This window comes from Malassezia japonica, chromosome 4 (assembly GCF_029542785.1).
Source record: "Malassezia japonica chromosome 4, complete sequence".
Taxonomy (NCBI): Eukaryota; Fungi; Basidiomycota; class Malasseziomycetes; order Malasseziales; family Malasseziaceae; genus Malassezia; species Malassezia japonica.
In genome coordinates this window covers 137,284-154,477 of record NC_083373.1, presented here as the reverse complement: position 1 = coordinate 154,477, position 17,194 = coordinate 137,284, and the positions used below count along the sequence as shown (strand labels likewise).

Below are 17,194 nucleotides of genomic sequence, written 5' to 3'. Positions count from 1 at the left end.
AAAGCCCGCAGACGCGCTGGAGCATGCAATTTGCAGAGAACGTCGGCCGGTAAGAATTTGCACAAATACCCCCGAGTCCAACACGATGGCGACGCCGGAGGCGTACTTTGGCGATCTCGCGCGCTGGGCGCGCCAGCGCGAGGGCGCCTTGGCAGAAAGGAGCAGGGTGAAGCTGCGTGCGTTTCCGATCGACCTGCACCACCTGTACTATTTTTTGCTGCGGTGCGAGGGGCTCGGCATGGCCCCGGGGCCGCTCGAGGTGGACGTGGGGCCCATGCAGGGGTCCAGCACGGCCCCCGCGCGTGCCCAGGACGACGTGCGCTCCATGTTTTCGTTCCAGGATACCATACACACCGTACAGACGCTCTGGGGGGGACGGCCGGCCGTCGATCCCGAGCAGCCGTTCCGGTACTTGTACAAGCTCTGCACGCGCCTCGCCGCGCTCGAGCTGTACGCCCAGCCACGCCAGGCGCTGCAGGGGTGCGACGACATGCCGGGGTCCCACGCGGTGCCGATGCACGCATTCAAGGGGCTGGCCTCGCTCGCGCTGAACGACGTCGCGCCGCAGCGCCTCGTGGGGTGGGACAGGCTCTGCCTCCAGCTCGAGGGGCTCCAGTGCGCGAATCTCGGCGCAGCAGACATGACCGACGTGTTTGTAGGCCTCGTGCAGCGCGACAGTGCCCAGGACACCGTGCCGCGGCCGCTGCCGGCCGCCGCCTGGCACACGCTGCACTACCTGAACCTGGCCGGGAACGAGCTGACGTTTGTGCCGTCGACGGCGCTGCGTGCACTCCCGGCGCTCGTGCACCTCGACCTGTCGCGCAACCTGCTGAACGCCGTGCCGCCGGCGCTCGAGTACCAGCCGCACCTCTGTGCGCTGAATCTGTCGGACAATATGATCGATAGCGTCCTCGGGATCTACGACGCGCTGCCTGCGATCCGCTCGCTGAACCTCGCGGCGAACCGCCTGGGAAGCTTGTGCGGCCTCGAGCGCCTCAAGACGCTCGAGCAGGTCGACCTGCGCACGAACCTCGTCGAAGACGTGGGCGAGGTGGGGCGCCTCGCGACGCTGCCCCGCATCTCGCACGTATGGATCGACGGCAACCCTATCGTGACGTCGGTGCCGGACGTGCGTGTGGCCGTCTTTACGCTCTTTGCGCTCGAGCACAAAGAGATCAAGATCGACGACCAAGCATGTGGCTTTCTCGAGCAGCGCCGCGTCGCGCAGCGCGTCGCGAAGCAGGCTGCGCCGGTGCGCGACACGCCCACGATCGAGGCACAGATCGCGCCGGACGTGCGCCGCGTCACGCTCGCCACCGCGCCGCAGGATGAGGTGCGCCGCCGCCGGCCGCGCCGCACGGACCCGGGCCCGCTTGCGCAGCCCGAGCAGCGCAAGCGCAAGCCGCGCCGCTCCGAGCTGCCGCGCCCGGATATTCCGCGCAACGAGTCGCTGAAGCAGCGCATCGAGCGCCTGCGCGGCGACGCGGGCGACGACTGGCTCCGGGAATTCGCACGCAACGAGTTTGACGAGCAAAACGAGCGGCGCGACTATCCCGTGCATGCGGTCGACGAGGACTCGCCGGCTGCGACCTTGCCGACACCGTTCCGCCTCGCGCTCGAGGCAGTCTCGACGCCGGCCGGCGCGGCGATCACCACGGTCGGCGTGCTTGTCGGCGGCCGTATCATCCGGCGCCGTTTCTTTCATCGATACCCCACCGCGGCACACCTCACGCCGAATGTGCTGCGCACGCGCCGCATGCTGGTCGGCACGGTAACGAGCGTCGGCGACGCCGACGGCTTCCGGCTGTACCATACCCCTGGCCTGCCGTTCCTGCGCGACGTCTTTTTCAAGCCGCCGAAAAACAAGACGCAGCTGCGCAACGAGACGATCTCGGTGCGTATCGCAGGTGCGGACGCGCCGGAAGCTGCACACTTTGGCCGCGAGGCGCAGCCGTTTGCGGACGAGGCCAAGGAGGAGCTCAAGCGGCTTGTGCTCGGCAAGACCGTCTGGCTCGACATGGCGCACATCGATCAGTACCAGCGCCTTGTCGCGACGCCGTACGTGTGGCGGCCGCCGTACATCTTTGGGCGGACGAACGTTTCCTTGACCATGGTCCGCAAAGGGCTCGCGACCGTGTACCGCAACGCGGGCGCGGCATACGGCCAGGCGACGTGGCTGTCCAAGACGCTCTTTCACGCGACGTCCGGCCGCAAGCGCCTCGAGCGCGCGGAAGAGTATGCCAAGATTATGCGAATCGGCATGTGGTCGCTAGGCAAGAAGCTCGAGACGCCGGCCGAGTTTAAGCGGCGCATGCGCGACGATACATAAGAGGAAGTATAGCACGCTAGCCTAGGCAGCGAGTCGGAGCAGGTGGAGGTAATGGGGCTTTTTCGGGCGAATTGGCCCATTTATGCTACAGGGTATCTTGGGCTATGCCTCGTCGATCACGACGCCATCGATAATCTCGTTCTGGTTCTCGTCCTCATCCTCCAGTCCATGCTGCACACGCTTCTCCCTGCGCGCCTCGGCCTTGGTCGCATTGCGGCGTGCCATGCGGTCCAGGATCTTGGTCGCAGAGTTAAACAGTCCGTGCGTCTTTGCGCCGCACGCAAAGCACTTGGGCGTCTTGGCGAACCGCTGGATTGCGCACTTGGAGCAAAAGTAGTGCCCACACAGCGTCACGACCGGATCGGTAAACGGCTTGCGGCAAATGAGGCACGCAAACGGTACGTCTTCCTCGTCGTCGTCCTCGAGCTCGGCGCCGTACATGCCAGAGCGCGCATCTGCGACCTCGCCGGATCCTTCCAGCTGCCATCCCGCGAGGTAATCGCTGCGGTCGTGCAGGAACTTGCACGTATCGCCAAAGCCACAGTAGCCCGTTTCCTTGTAGTCCTTGCACACGTCCGGCTGGTAGTCCACGACGGTGATTGTGCGCACGTTTGTCGGCGCCTGCATCGGCCCTTTGGTCTTGAACTTGGCCGAGGATCCGTCGTCGCGCTCTTCGGTATACTTGGCGTAGCCGGCCATGCCGCGGTACACGCCGTCGTCGTTGCTCGCCTTTGCTTTTGGCTTCGCGCCCAGCTCCTTCTCAAACTCTTTCTCCAGATCCCATTCGGTGTTGCGTGTGGCGTCGTACTGGTTGTCGTTCTGGTTCGCGCTCGAGCCGCTGGCCTGTGCGGCGGCGTGCACTGTCCGCTGCCCAAAACGGTCGAGCGCCGGAGCCGCCTCATGCTCCTCGCTCTTTTTCTTCTTGGTGACGACCGCGGACCGCACGTCGTCCTCTTCGTCCTCGACATCGCGCTTGCGCACGTCGCGTGCGCCACGCGCCTTCTTCTTAAACACGACGTCGCTCATGGTCAGTGGCAAGGCTTTTTAGTCAGCCTGCCCCGTGCAAAAGGCGGCCGGCACATTTTTCGGCCCTGCAATGGCATCCACCTCGCCGCTGCACTGTTTTACGTTGCTCGGCCCGTCGCCGACGCTGGAGGCCAAGCGTCGGCAGATCCTTGGGAACCTGCAGAAGATCTGCCCCAAGGTGACGGATCTGGATGGAGTCTACCTGCACTTTGTTCTCGCGACGTCTGCCGAAGCGCAGCGCACGCTCCAGGACACGTCGAGCGATGTGCGCGGCAAGCTCGACCAGCTGCTCGACTATGGTGACCACATCGAGTACGAAGGCACGCCCAAGACGCTGCACGATGCGCTGCACGGCGAACACCACTGCAACTGCACGACGCTCTTCGTCTCGCCCCGCGCCGGCAACGTGACGCCGTGGTCGTCCAAGGCGACCAACATTGCGCATATCTGTGGTCTGGGCGAGTGGGTCGCACGTATCGAGCGCGGATTTGCCGTCGTGATCACCGCGAGCTCGCCGCTGAGCGATGACGAGCTCGAGGCGCTCGAGCCGATCCTGTACGACCGCATGACGCAGTCCATCACGCGCACCGCGACGCCCGAGAGCTGTGCGGCGCTCTTTGCCACAGCCGAGCCCGGTGAGCTGCGCACGGTTGACCTCGGCGCGCTGCGGAACTCGGACGGGGACTGGGAGGCCGCGCACCAGCGCCTGGCCGACGCTAACAGCAAGTACGGCTTGGCGCTCGCTCCTGATGAAATCGACTACCTGGTCGACGCGTTCGTCCGCGGCGCATCCGGCGAGCCGCCGCTGCGCCGCAACCCGACCGACGTGGAGCTGTTCATGTTTGCGCAGGTCAACTCGGAGCACTGCCGTCACAAGATCTTCAACGCGAACTGGACGATCGACGGGAAGCTGATGCCCAACACGCTCTTTGGCATGATCCGCAACACGCACAAAGTTACACCGCAGTTTACACTCTCTGCCTACTCGGACAATGCCGCGGTGCTCGAAGGCGCCAAGGGCATGCGCTACCTGCCGATGCCGGACGTGACCGAGATCGGCGACGTATCGCTCGCCAACGTGTACGTGGGCCACACCGAGGACATGCCGATTCTCGCCAAGGTTGAGACGCACAACCATCCCACTGCGATCTCGCCCTACCCCGGTGCGGCGACCGGCAGTGGCGGTGAGATCCGCGACGAGGGCGCCGTCGGCCGTGGTTCGAAGCCCAAAGCAGGTCTTTCTGGCTTTATGACGTCGAACCTGCGCATTCCCGGCGCGGAGATGCCGTGGGAGGAGGACGTGGGTAAGCCGATGCACATTGCGAGCCCCCTCGAGATTATGCGCGACGCGCCGATCGGCGCCGCCAACTTTAACAACGAGTTTGGCCGTCCTGCGCTGACTGGTTTCTGGCGCACGTTCTGCGAGCGTGTCCCGAGCGCGAACGGCACCGAGCTGCGTGGCTACCACAAGCCGATCATGCTGGCGGGTGGTCTGGGTACGGTCCGTCCCCAGTACGTGTTCAAGGGCAAGATCCTTCCGGGCGACAAGCTGATTGTGCTTGGTGGGCCCGGCTACCTGATCGGTCTCGGCGGCGGTACCTCGTCGTCGGTCGCGTCGGGCGGCTCGGCACGTGCGACGCTCGACTACGTCAGTGTCTCGCGCGAGAACCCCGAGATGGAGCGCCGCTGCCAGCAGGTGATCGACGCGTGCTGCTCGTCGGGCACGAACCCGATCGAGAGCATCCACGACGTGGGTGCGGGCGGTCTCTCGAACGCCTTTCCCGAGTTGGTGCACGACGCGGGCCTCGGTGCGCACTTTGAGCTGCGCGACGTGCCGCTCGGCAACGAGTCGCTGAGCCCGGTCGCGATCTGGTGCAACGAGAGCCAGGAGCGCTACGTGCTTGCGGTGCGCCCACAGAACCTCGACGCCTTTACCGAGATTGCCACACGCGAGCGCTGTCCGTTTGCCGTGTGCGGTACGGCGACCGAGGAGCAGCAGCTACTCGTGACCGACCGCCTCTTTAAGAACACGCCAATCGACCTGCCGATGTCGACGCTCTTCAACAAGCCCCCCAAGATCGACCGCGAGTCGACGCACGCCTCGCCTGCCTTCACCAAGTTTGACGAGACGCTCAAGGCGTACGTCGATGGCGACGACAAGGCGCGTCTCTCGGACGCCATCGACCGCGTGCTGCACCTTCCTTCGGTCGCGTCCAAGGCGTTCCTGATCACGATCGGCGACCGCTCCATCACCGGCCTTGTCGCGCGCGACCAGATGGTCGGCCCGTGGCAGGTTCCGGTCGCGGACGTCGCCGTGACGCGCACCTCGTACGGCTTTGAAGAGTCCAAGACGGGTGAGGCGATGGCGAGCGGCGAGCGCACGCCGCTTGCGATCCTGAGCGGTGCGGCGGCGGCGCGCATGGCCGTTGGTGAGGCGCTCACGAACCTTGCTGCGGCCGATGTCGAGTCGCTCGAGCAGGTCAAGCTCAGTGCGAACTGGATGTGTGCCGCGTCGATGCCGCACGACGGTGCACAGTTGTACGATGCCGTGCAGGCCATCGGTCTCGACCTGTGCCCCAAGCTCGGCCTGGCGATTCCTGTTGGCAAGGATTCGATGTCGATGGGCATGTCGTGGACCGAGCAGGACGAGAAGCGCCAAGTGATGGCGCCCCTCTCGCCGATCATCACTGCCTTTGCGCCGGTGACCGACGTCCGGTCGACCTGGACGCCGCAGCTCGTCAAGACCAACGGCCCGAGCGTGCTGCTGCTGATCGACCTCGGTCTCGGGAAGCAGCGCCTCGGTGGCTCGGCCCTCGCGCAGGTGTACAAGGAGATTGGCGACGTGGCGCCCGACGTGGAGAACGCCGAGGTGCTCAAGGCCTTCTTTGGCACCATGTCGACGCTCCGCCAGCTGCACGTGCAGAAGCGCGACGTGCCTGGCCTTGTGCACGCCTACCACGACCGCTCGGACGGTGGCCTGCTGGTCGCTGCGCTCGAGATGGCCTTTGCGGGCCGCGTCGGTGTCACGATCGACGTCACGACGCTGCACAAGAAGGACACGCCGAGCACCGCTGCCCTCTTTAACGAGGAGCTCGGTGCGGTGCTCCAGGTGCGTGAGGCCGACCTCAAGGCCGTCTCGACGGTCCTGACGACGTTTGGCGTGCCCGAACAGGCAATCCACACCGTCGGCAAGGTCCGCGACGACGAGACGGTCGAAATCGTCTCGCACGGCACCACGCTCTACTCTTCGACGCGCGCTGCCCTGCAAAAGGCCTGGGCCTCGACCTCGTTCGAGATCCAGTCGCTGCGTGACAACCCCGAGAGTGCCAAGGAGGAGTTTAGCCTGATTGACGAGGCGCCGGCCGGCAAGGCTGCGCTCAAGTACAAGCTCACCTTTACCCCGGGCGACGCGGTGTGCGAGTCGACGATCGAGCGCCCGCTTGCGTCGCAGCCCCGCGTCGCGATCCTCCGCGAGCAGGGCGTGAACGGCCAGGTGGAGATGGCGTGGGCCTTCCAGCGCGCCGGCTTCCTTGCGCTCGACGTGCACATGACGGACCTGCTTGCGGGCCGCGTGCGCCTCGACGCTGTGTCGGGTATCGCTGCCTGCGGTGGCTTCTCGTACGGTGACGTGCTGGGCGCCGGCCGCGGCTGGGCCAACTCGGTGCTGATGTCGACCAACGTCCGCGACGAGTTCAAGGCGTTCTTTGCGCGCGAAAAGACGTTTGCGCTGGGTGTGTGCAATGGTTGCCAGATGATTTCGACGCTCGGCCGTGCCGGCCTTATCCCGGGCGGCGAGAAGTGGCCCGCCTTTGCGCCAAACGAGAGCGGCCGCTTCGAGGCGCGCCTCACCTCGGTCGAGATCCCGGAGACGAACAGCATCTTTTTCCAGGGCATGACCGGCTCGACGATTCCCGTGCCGGTCGCCCACGGCGAGGGTCGTGCGACTTTCGACTCGGACGCGGACGCGTCGCACTGCGAGTCCAACGGCCTGGTCGCGCTGCGCTACACCGACAAGGCCTACCCGCTGAACCCCAACGGCTCTACCAACAACATTGCCGGTGTGAGCGCGCTCGAAGGCCGCGTCTTGGTGCTCATGCCGCACCCCGAGCGTGCGACGGCGACGCCCTCGCTGTCGTACCTGCCCTCGGACGCACACAAGTGGAAGGGCCACGCGCCGTGGTTCCGCATGTTTGAGAATGCTCGTAGGTTTGTCGCGTAACTACGAATGGCTAGGGTATACTTTCTTGACGCGCGCGTTTTGGGGAATAGGACCGCATACGCTTGCGCTCATTGCGCCAGTCGCACGCGTCCATCACGGCGTGGATGTAGCCTTGTTGCACAAAGAAGTCGTACACGCGGCTCATCTTGCGCGGCTCGATGCCGCACAGGCGCTGGCAGTGCGCCAACGTCAGCGCTTTGTGATGTGCGTAGGAATACGTGAGCAGCGCCGCTTTGAGCACCAAAAAAGGCTGGGGGAGAATATGCAATAGGGAACAAATGCGCTGCTCTTTGGTCGTGAGCAGCTGGATGCCGGGCGCGCTTGCAAACGAAAAGTCGTCGCTGCGGTGCGCGTCGTCCAGAACCGAGTGGCTGCGCTCGCGGTGGCGCACGCGGCCGGCGTGCGCGCCGCTCAAGGCGAGCGAACCTTCCGCTGCCTCGAGCTGGCGCTTGGTGCGCTCGGCGGCCTCTTTGTCGTAACGGGCGGCCTCGACAAAGGTCTTGAGGCCCATCTTGCGGTACTGCTGCAGCTGGCGCACCGTCTTTTTCAGTGCCTCTTCGTAGCACAGGTTCTGGTACAGCTCCTCAAAGTCGGTCGCCGTCTGCATCGTCGCAAAGTGCTTGATGCGTGCGAGGAGATCGCGCTCCTCTTTCGGCCGCTTGCGCTCTGCGGCAATGTTGCGGCGGTATTCGACCAGATTGCGTTCAAAGAGAAAGTGCTTTTTGCGCCCGCGCTTGTCCAGCAGCTCGTCGTACATATCGAGCACAGCGAGCTTCAGGTCGAGGTCCAAGGGGTCTTCGTCCCAGTCTGGCGCACGGTCGTCGGTCGTCGTCTCGTCAGCCTTTTCCTCGCCTTCGGGCTTGCCGCTGGCCTTGGACTCGGGCTTGCCATCGCCTTTGACATCGGTCTCGGCGCTCTCGGCGGCCTCGACGCCAGCCGCTTCGGCATCCTCGGGCTTGGACTCGGTCTTGGCGCTCTCGTTCTTGGCGGCATCTTCCGGATCGAGGGCATCGGTAAACTCCTCGTCGTTGTCGTCTGGCGACTCCCCGCCGCTCTGCTGGACGGGGCCGCCACGGCCACTCGCCTCCATGCGCGCATGGCCCTGCGTCGCGCCTTGCGCACCGAGCGCGTCAAACTCGTTCGGCATCTCGTCGCCGCCAAAGCGATACACACGCCCAAACTCCATATCCTTCACGAGGTGCTCGGCATCCTGCTCGTACTCGTGCTCAAACTCGAGACGTCCCGGCATGAATCCCGTGAGCTCGCTGTGCGACGTCGGTGCCGAAACCAGCGGCTTGGCATTCGCTTTAGGCGGCACAAATGCGGCCTGTGCGGCGCGAAGGCGCTCAATGCGCTCGCGCCGCTCTTTTTGAAAGTCTTCCGGGGCAATATCGTACGCAAAGTCGGGATCCGGCCCGACAATCGGCAGCGGCTCCTCGCCCGGGCCCTGTGTTGCTTCAGGGTGTTGTTCGCGCCAGTCGGCCACCGCCTCGGCGGCGCGCGCGTTGCCTGACGGGAGCCCGTTATTTCCCTCAATATACACGCTCACAAAGTGATGTTCGACCTCTTCCTTGCTCCGGTTGCCGATATGGTCCGCGATATCAGACCAGTTGCCGAGGCCGTACAATTGGCAACCGTCAATCAACAAAAGCTCCTCGTCCACGCCCCAATCCGGGCAAAAGACCGGCTGGCAGTGCTGCTCAATCACACGATAGTCGTGCGACGCTTTGTGCTGTCCCACCTCGGCACCGGTGCAAAAGCACGTCCCGCACAGGTCAAATTCCTCACAGCCCCCCGCACAGCGCATGCGAACTGTGAGCGTGATATCTGCGCCACACACATCGCAATGGTACCGCACGCCAGGTTCCGCCGCTGCGTTAGTCACGACACGTACTACTACGGTCCTGGTTCGGCTGCGTAGGCCGCGGCTTCCGATGGCTCACCGTCATGCCGTTGACGTCGCGACGAACCACGTGGAGCCACGTGGAGATCTTCCAGGCGTTTCGCTTCCACCATGTCGAACAACTTTGGGACGGAGCAGGACAAGGTGAACTGCTCGTTCTACTTCAAAATCGGCGCATGTCGTCACGGGGAGCGGTGCTCGCGCCGGCACGTCGAGCCGACTTCGTCGCGGACGATCCTCTTGTCGAACGTCTACCAAAACCCCCGCCACCTCAACCCCAACTGCCAGCTGACCGACGCCGAGCTCCAGGCGGAGTTTGACGACTTTTACCAGGACGTGTTCATTGAGCTGAGCAAGCTGGGTGAGCTCGTCGAGATGCACGTGTGTGACAACGTCGGCGACCACCTCATCGGCAATGTCTACGCACGCTACGAGTCGGAGGACGACGCACAGCACGCGATCGACGCGCTCAACCGCCGCTGGTTCAACAGCCGGCCGATCTTTGCGGAGCTCTCTCCGGTGAGCGACTTCCGCGAGGCGTGTTGCCGCCAAAACGAGACCAACGAATGCAACCGCGGCGGTTTGTGCAACTTTATGCACCTTCGTCACCCCACTCCCGAGCTCCTGCGCGAGTTGCAGCACGAGCTCCAGGTGGAAAACCGCGAGCGGAGACGCGAAAAGTATGCCAAGGAGAGCTTTATGCGCCTCGGCTGGAAGGAACGCCTCGCCGCGCAGGAGGCCGAGGCGGCACGCAATCAGCTGCCGGCTCCCCCGGCGCCGCCGCGCAACTGGCGCGAGGGCAAGAGTGGTGGCGACTGGCGCGCCGCGCCCGAGGCCGCCGAGGCGCCGACTGCTGCTGCATAGCTTTGTACTTTTATCTAGACTACATTTGTACACTCACATCACCGAGCAACACGCCGTCGACTCTTGTGACTGCGTCGGGTTGACGGTCGCCTCGCGACGCCGCTCGGGGGGGTCAGCCTTGTATCGCGCAAGAATCGCGCTTGCCACAGCATGGAAGACTTGGGCGACGTTCTCGCCGGTCTTGGCACTCGTTTCGAAAAAGAGGAGACTGCGTTAGCCACAGGACGTACTTGTTCTCTTGCGCAAAGGCTGCCGCTTCATCGTGCGTCACGACGCGCTGTGTATCGGGGCGATCGGCCATGTTGCCGACGAGTGCAATTGTCGCATTCTCTTCGGCCTGCTCACGCACGTCGTGCAGCCACGTAGGCAGATGCTCAAATGTATCGCGCTCCGTCACGTCATAGACAAGCAAGCACCCTGCCGCTCCTTTATAGTACGAGCGCGTAATCTGGGTTAGCACCAGCACATACACTGCGGAACTGCTCGCTGCCGGCTGTGTCCCAGACTTGGAGCTTGAGACGCTCACCCGAGTCAAGCGTGATTATATGAGAGCCAAATTCAATACCGATCGTTGCATCAGAGTCAACCAAAAAACGATCCTCCGTAAGGCGCACCAACAAGGAAGATTTGCCTACGGACGCATCGCCAATAATGATGAATTTTAGGATATAGTCCCACGAGGGCCGCGACGCCATGACGACGGTGGAGGTGGGAATGGAGGCGTGTATACATGGCAGACGCGCCCGCTATCTCCTACGACTCGGTCATGGGATGAGAATAATCCCTGCCAAGACCGAAAAAAGTTCATCCCACTTTAAGGACTGTCATACGAACATCTGGGCTAAAATATCTTCCCAACATTCCACGCGCTCACCGCCCGGCGGCCGCGCTGTGTAATGTGGTGTGGAGGACTGAAGGGCACATGCAATGCCACGCCGTTGCGCCCACTTTTCATTGCACGCTGTCACGGACTCCGATGGCAGCCCCTGCATGGCAATATACTGTACACAGCGCCTCCGCAAATCTGCCTGCGCCCATTACACCACCTGATCCTCCCCAAATGAAAGCGGCGCCATTGATAAGATTGGTTGCAATAGACACGCGTGACGGCGGCCTGCAGATCCAAGTGGAAAGTATTATTATTTTCATTCGCGGAATATTGTTATTGGCCCGATCTATATTTTCAACAAATAGGGCGCAGAATTCTGCATTGCCCCACATTAACAAACCTACCCCGCATGCCGGAGGTTTATGGTTGCATTCGACCCCGCGCCAACGCGCCGAACTATTCTGGGAAAAAAAGGAAAGACAATGTCCGGATACCAGAGGTATATATTGGGAAAGTTTTTCTCGGATCAAAGCACCCCGCATTGATTCAGTGCGGCCCCTTTGGTGCCCTCCTATACTATGAGCACCTTTTGCAAATCGTCTATTGGCCGCGACCCTACTCATGGACTCTTCCGCCTGCCTGACAAGGCGGAGCGCGAACGTCTCCGTGGTGGCGCTCCGGTTAACCCCCTCAAGATTTTTGTCATGCTCAACACTATGCAGTGGGCTTGGTTCTTGTGTGGTCTCTTTTGCTGGATTATGGACTCGTACGACTTCTTCTCGGTGTCGATGAGTGTGTCCAAACTTGCCGTGATGTACTTCCCTACGGAGAATCAAGACGATGCCGTAAAGAAGGTCAACTACGCAATCATGCTTACGCTCCTCTTCCGTTCGCTCGGAGCTGTGATCTTTGGCCTGATTGCCGACCGCTGTGGCCGTCGCTGGACGCTGTCTGCCAACATGGTTATTGTCGCTGCGCTTTCGCTCGGTACCGCTTACTGTGACACGTACTCCAAGTTCTTGGCCGTCCGCTCCATCTTTGGTATTGGTATGGGTGGTATCTGGGGTATGTCGACTGCAACTTCTCTGGAAAACATGCCTACGGCCGCGCGTGGTTTGTTCTCGGGTATTCTTCAGCAAGGGTACGCCATGGGCTATCTGATTGCTGCTGCCGTGAACCTCGGCTGGGCCAACAAGGCACGCAATGGCAGGGGCGAGTGGGAGGTGCTTTTCTACCTTGGTGCTGGTCTCTCGCTCCTCGCTGCCATTGTTCGTGCTCTTCTCCCAGAATCGCCCAAGTTTGTGGAACAGAAGCGCTTGCGCAGTCTCCGTCCCGTGTCCAAGAACCCCATGAAGCAATTCTTTGTTGAAACGGGCAAGATGCTCAAAGTCCACTGGCCGATGTGCATCTACGCGATCCTGCTCATGACTGGCTTCAACTTCTTCAGTCACTCGTCGCAAGACCTGTACCCCACGATGCTGCAGAAGGCCAAGATGCTGACCGCCAACCAGTCGTCGATTGCCACGATCATTTCGAACTGTGGAGCGATTACTGGTGGAATGATTGCGGGTTACCTTTCGCAGTACATTGGGCGCCGTCTGGCGATGCTCCTCTTTGTGATTTTTGCCGGCTGCATGATCCCCGCGTGGATTCTGCCCAACTCGTTCAGTGGCCTTGCGGCAGGTGGCTTCTTTGTCCAGGTCGGTGTCCAGGGTGCATGGGGTGTTATTCCCGTGTACCTGAGCGAGATCTCGCCTGCTGCGTTCCGTGCCACGTTCCCCGGCTTGGCGTACCAGCTTGGTAACATGGCCAGTTCGGCTGCGTCTACGATCGAGACGCGCGGTGGTGAGAACATCCGCATTGCCGACCCCAAGCACCCTGGCAAGACGATTGCCGACACGGCCACTGTTAGTGCCATCCTGCTTGCCTGTGTCGTTGGCTATCTCACTGTGCTTATCATCTTTGGTGTGGAGCGTCGCGGTGATGAACTCAGCATCGACGACGAAGTGGACGCGACAAATGCCGAAGAGGCCATTGCCCAGCGCGAGGGCCACGACATTGAGGCTGCGCACGGAGCTTCTAACGCCCATGATGACCTGATTATCGACAACCAGAAGTATGAGCATGTGAATGATGCACGCTTTGGTGGTGGAAGCCCCACGAGTGAAAAGAAGCTGCAAGTGTAAGACCAGTCCACACCTAATACCCCTTCACTCGGGGCACAAATGAGCAATGGCATCCGGATCGTGAGGATGCCGATTGTACACTTAGGATTAAGTCAATGTCGCCTACATGTCTACTATACCCGTCATCAGCCCCCAAGTCATCGAATGGTTATGCTTCCATGTCTGTGCTGTACGACACGTCGCCGCAGCATTATTACCGCTTTAAAGGTTCTTAGCTTGATAGAGGATATCATCTACAAAATCCTGGAACGAGGCGTAACCGCTAGGCGCCGTCATCATCGGTAAATTCTTCCTCGGTTTTGATGCCCATGTGATGACCGGCAAGTCCCGAGCCTTTGGCCCAGTGCCAGCCATCCGAGTAGGGTTCGATGCGAAGAGGAAGGAGGAGGGTATAGTATCTGTAATTCATGCCAGGCCCGACATTGAAAAAGATTTGCAAGTTTCGAATGAATCCCATGTCGTAGACATTAACGAAGCGATCATTACGCTCTTTGGCCATCGCTCTGTAGTGCGAGTTGTCCTGGCTCTCAACACTCGTCTCACCTTGGGATACGAGGTACAAGTGCCACAGTGCTAAGACGAAAACGACAGCGCCCATCACGACCGCCTTGGCATAGATCATGATGAAGAGGATGCGCGGAGCGAAGCGGAAATTCCACGGCTCCTTGCCCCAGAGCGCCTTTTTCATCAGCGGCCAGCCCGCCACGCCCAGGACGCACGTTCCAAGTGCGAACCACAGCATAAAAAGGATAAAGTAGCGCTCGTTTCCGATGCCCACGCACTGGTTGATCCAAGGACAGTGGTGATCGTATTTCAGCACGCACATTTTGCATGCTTTGCAGTGGTGTGTCCGTTCCGGCTTCGGCGGGCGTACCATATTTTGTGCATCATCACCCAGCCACGCACGAATCTCCGTCTCACCTTCGTCGTCGTTCTCGGTGAAGAGCTCAGGAGGCAAAGTCGACTCCATGCTGTGGATGCGTTCCGACTGTGCATCGTCGTTGGCGGCCTGCTGCTTGGCCTGCAAGAGATGGTGGCGGCGGTTCCTTTTTTCCACGAGCCGCAGTTCGGGCGGAAGACGAAGCATAGCCTCGGTAAGCGTCACCTGGGGACACTTTTTGCAGAACCGGAAGGTCGTGGCAAGGTCTACATGCCGATCGTGAAGTTCCGAGTGGCCGCTCTTGATCGGCACGGCCTTGGCCGCCGAAACACGGAACGAGCTGGACTGCGAGTATGGCAGCGAAGTGTCGCCCTCCGCGTCCTCGTCGGCGACATTCGCGCTAAGGAAGGCCGCACTGGCGACACGCTCTCGACTTTGTTGCCACCAGATCCCACTCCCGGGCCCCCTGCGGCGCTCGCCCAGCGAGTCCGACAGGCCGTGCGACGCAGAGCCCGGCGGCTCCATACATGCCATATAATAGGACCAACCCATCATGTAGGCTAGGTAGAGGCAGCTCAGACTCACCCACACGCACCGGAACGTCGCGCGGGGCTGTTGGCGGAAGCTGTCCAACAACGCCATGGGCAGACCCAGCAGCACATGGACTGGGGAGTTAATGGAAAAGAGCCTTTTCAGTGGGCTCGGCAGCGATACGATGGTCGGAAAGATGGCGGCGACTGGGTCAGTAGACGCGACGTACAAAAGAGCCATACGCCCGTTGCGACGAGCGCAATGTATATCGCAACGAAAAACGGCCCGACTTTTCCAATGACTGCCTCCGTAGCGCGTTCTACGCGGCGGAAGCCTTTGTTCACCAGAGCCGCCACAGACTTCATCAGGGAAGACCCTGGGTGCGGCGTACCTGTCAAATCGCCTGATGTCGGCCCTACCGGTACTAATTACTCGGCCGAGATTCAAGACCGCGCGACGGTCACGTCGCACGGTTGCTCCGAACCGCAATGGCAGCTGACCTCTCTGCGTACCAAGCAGTGCAGGTGAGTGCAATCAAACTTATTCAGGACGCTTTCCGTTCCGCACCGGATCTGCGGCCGCTTGTCCCGGTCGACGCGATGGCGCCGATCGCGGCGGTGTGCCTCGGCATGGCCTTTGTGCTTGCCTTTTACTTTACGATGTACGTCTCGCATACTTACAGTAGGCTCCCGGGAGGCAAACTCTCGCTGAGCAAGAACGTTGTGGGTCTCGTGGGTAGCCTGTTTGCGGGCGCTGGCGTCGTCGCCCTCTTTAACGCTGTGGGCGTGTACGTATAGATACACGTAACTGGTATTACGTGCTACATAGTATAGAGGGAGGGAAAAGCGTCCCTCAGAACTGGCGCAATGATGCTCTTGACGCTCTGCTAGCGCGCTGACGCCGCCCCGCACCATTGCGGCGCTCCGGCGCTCTTGGACGGCGCCTCAAATGTGGAGGTAGTGACGCCGCTTTTTGACACGACTGCGGGGGATGAGTGCGGCTCGAGTGGACCTAGCGCCTCCGTCGGAGGATGTATCATTTGCGGAGTTAGCTGCGCAGTGTGGTTCTGTCCCTTCCGAGCCGTCGTACTCGATTGGGCTGGATCCGCAGGCGATCCATAGCGTACAGCAACGGTGTGCTGCCGCTGCGTCGCGGTGCGAACTTCCCAACAAGGAACTGGTCGAGGCGGTGGATGCGTGGTGGATGGAGCGAGCATCAGGAACGACAATGGCTGCTGCAGAGCGAGATGTACAACTGCGCAACCGACTCGGCACGCTTGGCCCGCCAGCCTTTCGCTTCCAAGAGTACGTCGAGCGACTGACCTAGGTATGACCATCTCCCTCTGTATGCGCGCGTCATTCCCGTGCACGACCAGGATGCGATGGGAGCCAAGGTACGCATCATATCTGACGCAGCCCCGCCGCATGAATAAAGGAGTAGCGTCGCTGACCGCCGAAGCGCGGCCCCTCATTGTCCAAGTCTCGGTGTACTCTCGGCGGGGCGTCGCACTCACGCGCAAGACGCGCGGCCTCGCCGGGCCGAACTCTTCGATGGAGGGCGCATACGAGACGCCGACGACGGACGACATGGACGGCGAGCTTGTCCTCGCCCAGCGCCTGGAAATTACGTGTGAACATACGCTGGAGGACCTCGTCCGCGAAATTGTCTGTCGCAACGGCGATATCCCTGAGCGTGTCAACGAAGAAGGAAGTGAGTCTTTGGTACATGGAGGGAACTGGACGGGCGCGTATGACCAAGGAAGCAAGGCTCAATACCCCAAGTACACCGGCGGCATGCTCCAGACGGACGCGTGCCTGCTCCTCGAAGGCATGCTGTATGGCATGCAGCCTGTCGAGTCCGAGACGAGCTATGCGCGGGCCCTGCTGGAGTCGTCCGCGACTGGAATTCAGGCGACGTACGGCGGAACAATGCGTACGACACGTCTACGTGATCTTTCGCGCATCGCGTTTCACCAGCCATATTGGATCCTACATGCAGGCGACTGCGAGCATCTATGGACGATGGATTGGGCGCGGTACGTTTTCTTGCTTACACAGCCCACTTGCACCGTCCGAGCGCGCGGACGTATACCCCCAAACGACTTTTCTTCAGCGCTGGATGCAGACATCGCTTGCGCGGCAATACTATGCCCCCAAAAAGCTCGTGGCGCTTGGCGACCACGGCATCCCTTGCTGCGTGTGTGGCGGCATGCGCGATGCGACTACTGCCGTACTAGGCGGAGACACGGTGCGCACGCGGTCCGGTGACCGTGTGCGTTTGAATGGCATGGCACAGATTGTGACGCACTGCTGCGACGTGTGCCTTCAAGCGGCGCTTGGGCCGGACTGCGTGCCCGATGCGGCGCCGCGGTCGTGGACCGTGATGCCACTGCCGCGTCCCAGTGGATCTGCCAAATAGGGTATATAA

The 17,194-nt window shown here is 61.6% G+C and overlaps 10 protein-coding genes across 10 annotated transcripts; 6 read left to right on the top strand and 4 right to left on the bottom strand.

The window, feature by feature from the left end:
* Positions 1–85: 85 nt before the first annotated feature.
* LCL3 (micrococcal nuclease) lies at positions 86–2,329 on the top strand (the record flags this gene model as incomplete). The annotated part of the gene is made up of 1 exon (XM_060266382.1): positions 86–2,329. One exon carries the CDS (start codon positions 86–88, stop codon positions 2,327–2,329), a length of 2,244 nt encoding a protein of 747 aa, XP_060122365.1.
* Positions 2,330–2,431: 102 nt separating this feature from the next.
* Positions 2,432–3,355, bottom strand: CWC24 (N-terminal methionine N(alpha)-acetyltransferase NatE; the record flags this gene model as incomplete). Its single annotated transcript, XM_060266381.1, has 1 exon — positions 2,432–3,355. One exon carries the CDS (start codon positions 3,353–3,355, stop codon positions 2,432–2,434), a length of 924 nt encoding a protein of 307 aa, XP_060122364.1.
* Positions 3,356–3,425: 70 nt separating this feature from the next.
* Positions 3,426–7,574, top strand: ADE6 (phosphoribosylformylglycinamidine synthase; the record flags this gene model as incomplete). The annotated part of the gene is made up of 1 exon (XM_060266380.1): positions 3,426–7,574. One exon carries the CDS (start codon positions 3,426–3,428, stop codon positions 7,572–7,574), a length of 4,149 nt encoding a protein of 1,382 aa, XP_060122363.1.
* A 10-nt stretch (positions 7,575–7,584) lies between these two features.
* Positions 7,585–9,523, bottom strand: ADA2 (Transcriptional adapter ada2; the record flags this gene model as incomplete). The annotated part of the gene is made up of 2 exons (XM_060266379.1): positions 7,585–9,386; positions 9,469–9,523. The coding sequence occupies 2 exons, from the start codon at positions 9,521–9,523 to the stop codon at positions 7,585–7,587; spliced, it is 1,857 nt and encodes a 618-aa protein (XP_060122362.1).
* Positions 9,524–9,588: 65 nt separating this feature from the next.
* MJAP1_002441 (uncharacterized protein) lies at positions 9,589–10,341 on the top strand (the record flags this gene model as incomplete). The annotated part of the gene is made up of 1 exon (XM_060266378.1): positions 9,589–10,341. One exon carries the CDS (start codon positions 9,589–9,591, stop codon positions 10,339–10,341), a length of 753 nt encoding a protein of 250 aa, XP_060122361.1.
* A 33-nt stretch (positions 10,342–10,374) lies between these two features.
* On the bottom strand, positions 10,375–11,036 carry MJAP1_002440 (uncharacterized protein; the record flags this gene model as incomplete). Its single annotated transcript, XM_060266377.1, has 3 exons — positions 10,375–10,549; positions 10,572–10,789; positions 10,812–11,036. The coding sequence occupies 3 exons, from the start codon at positions 11,034–11,036 to the stop codon at positions 10,375–10,377; spliced, it is 618 nt and encodes a 205-aa protein (XP_060122360.1).
* A 712-nt stretch (positions 11,037–11,748) lies between these two features.
* On the top strand, positions 11,749–13,356 carry MJAP1_002439 (uncharacterized protein; the record flags this gene model as incomplete). The annotated part of the gene is made up of 1 exon (XM_060266376.1): positions 11,749–13,356. One exon carries the CDS (start codon positions 11,749–11,751, stop codon positions 13,354–13,356), a length of 1,608 nt encoding a protein of 535 aa, XP_060122359.1.
* A 262-nt stretch (positions 13,357–13,618) lies between these two features.
* MJAP1_002438 (protein S-acyltransferase) lies at positions 13,619–14,878 on the bottom strand (the record flags this gene model as incomplete). The annotated part of the gene is made up of 2 exons (XM_060266375.1): positions 13,619–14,137; positions 14,231–14,878. The coding sequence occupies 2 exons, from the start codon at positions 14,876–14,878 to the stop codon at positions 13,619–13,621; spliced, it is 1,167 nt and encodes a 388-aa protein (XP_060122358.1).
* A 377-nt stretch (positions 14,879–15,255) lies between these two features.
* On the top strand, positions 15,256–15,564 carry MJAP1_002437 (uncharacterized protein; the record flags this gene model as incomplete). Its single annotated transcript, XM_060266374.1, has 2 exons — positions 15,256–15,428; positions 15,453–15,564. 2 exons carry the CDS (start codon positions 15,256–15,258, stop codon positions 15,562–15,564), a joined length of 285 nt encoding a protein of 94 aa, XP_060122357.1.
* Positions 15,565–15,994: 430 nt separating this feature from the next.
* Positions 15,995–17,185, top strand: MJAP1_002436 (uncharacterized protein; the record flags this gene model as incomplete). Its single annotated transcript, XM_060266373.1, has 4 exons — positions 15,995–16,071; positions 16,094–16,160; positions 16,183–16,658; positions 16,825–17,185. 4 exons carry the CDS (start codon positions 15,995–15,997, stop codon positions 17,183–17,185), a joined length of 981 nt encoding a protein of 326 aa, XP_060122356.1.
* Positions 17,186–17,194: the final 9 nt, after the last annotated feature.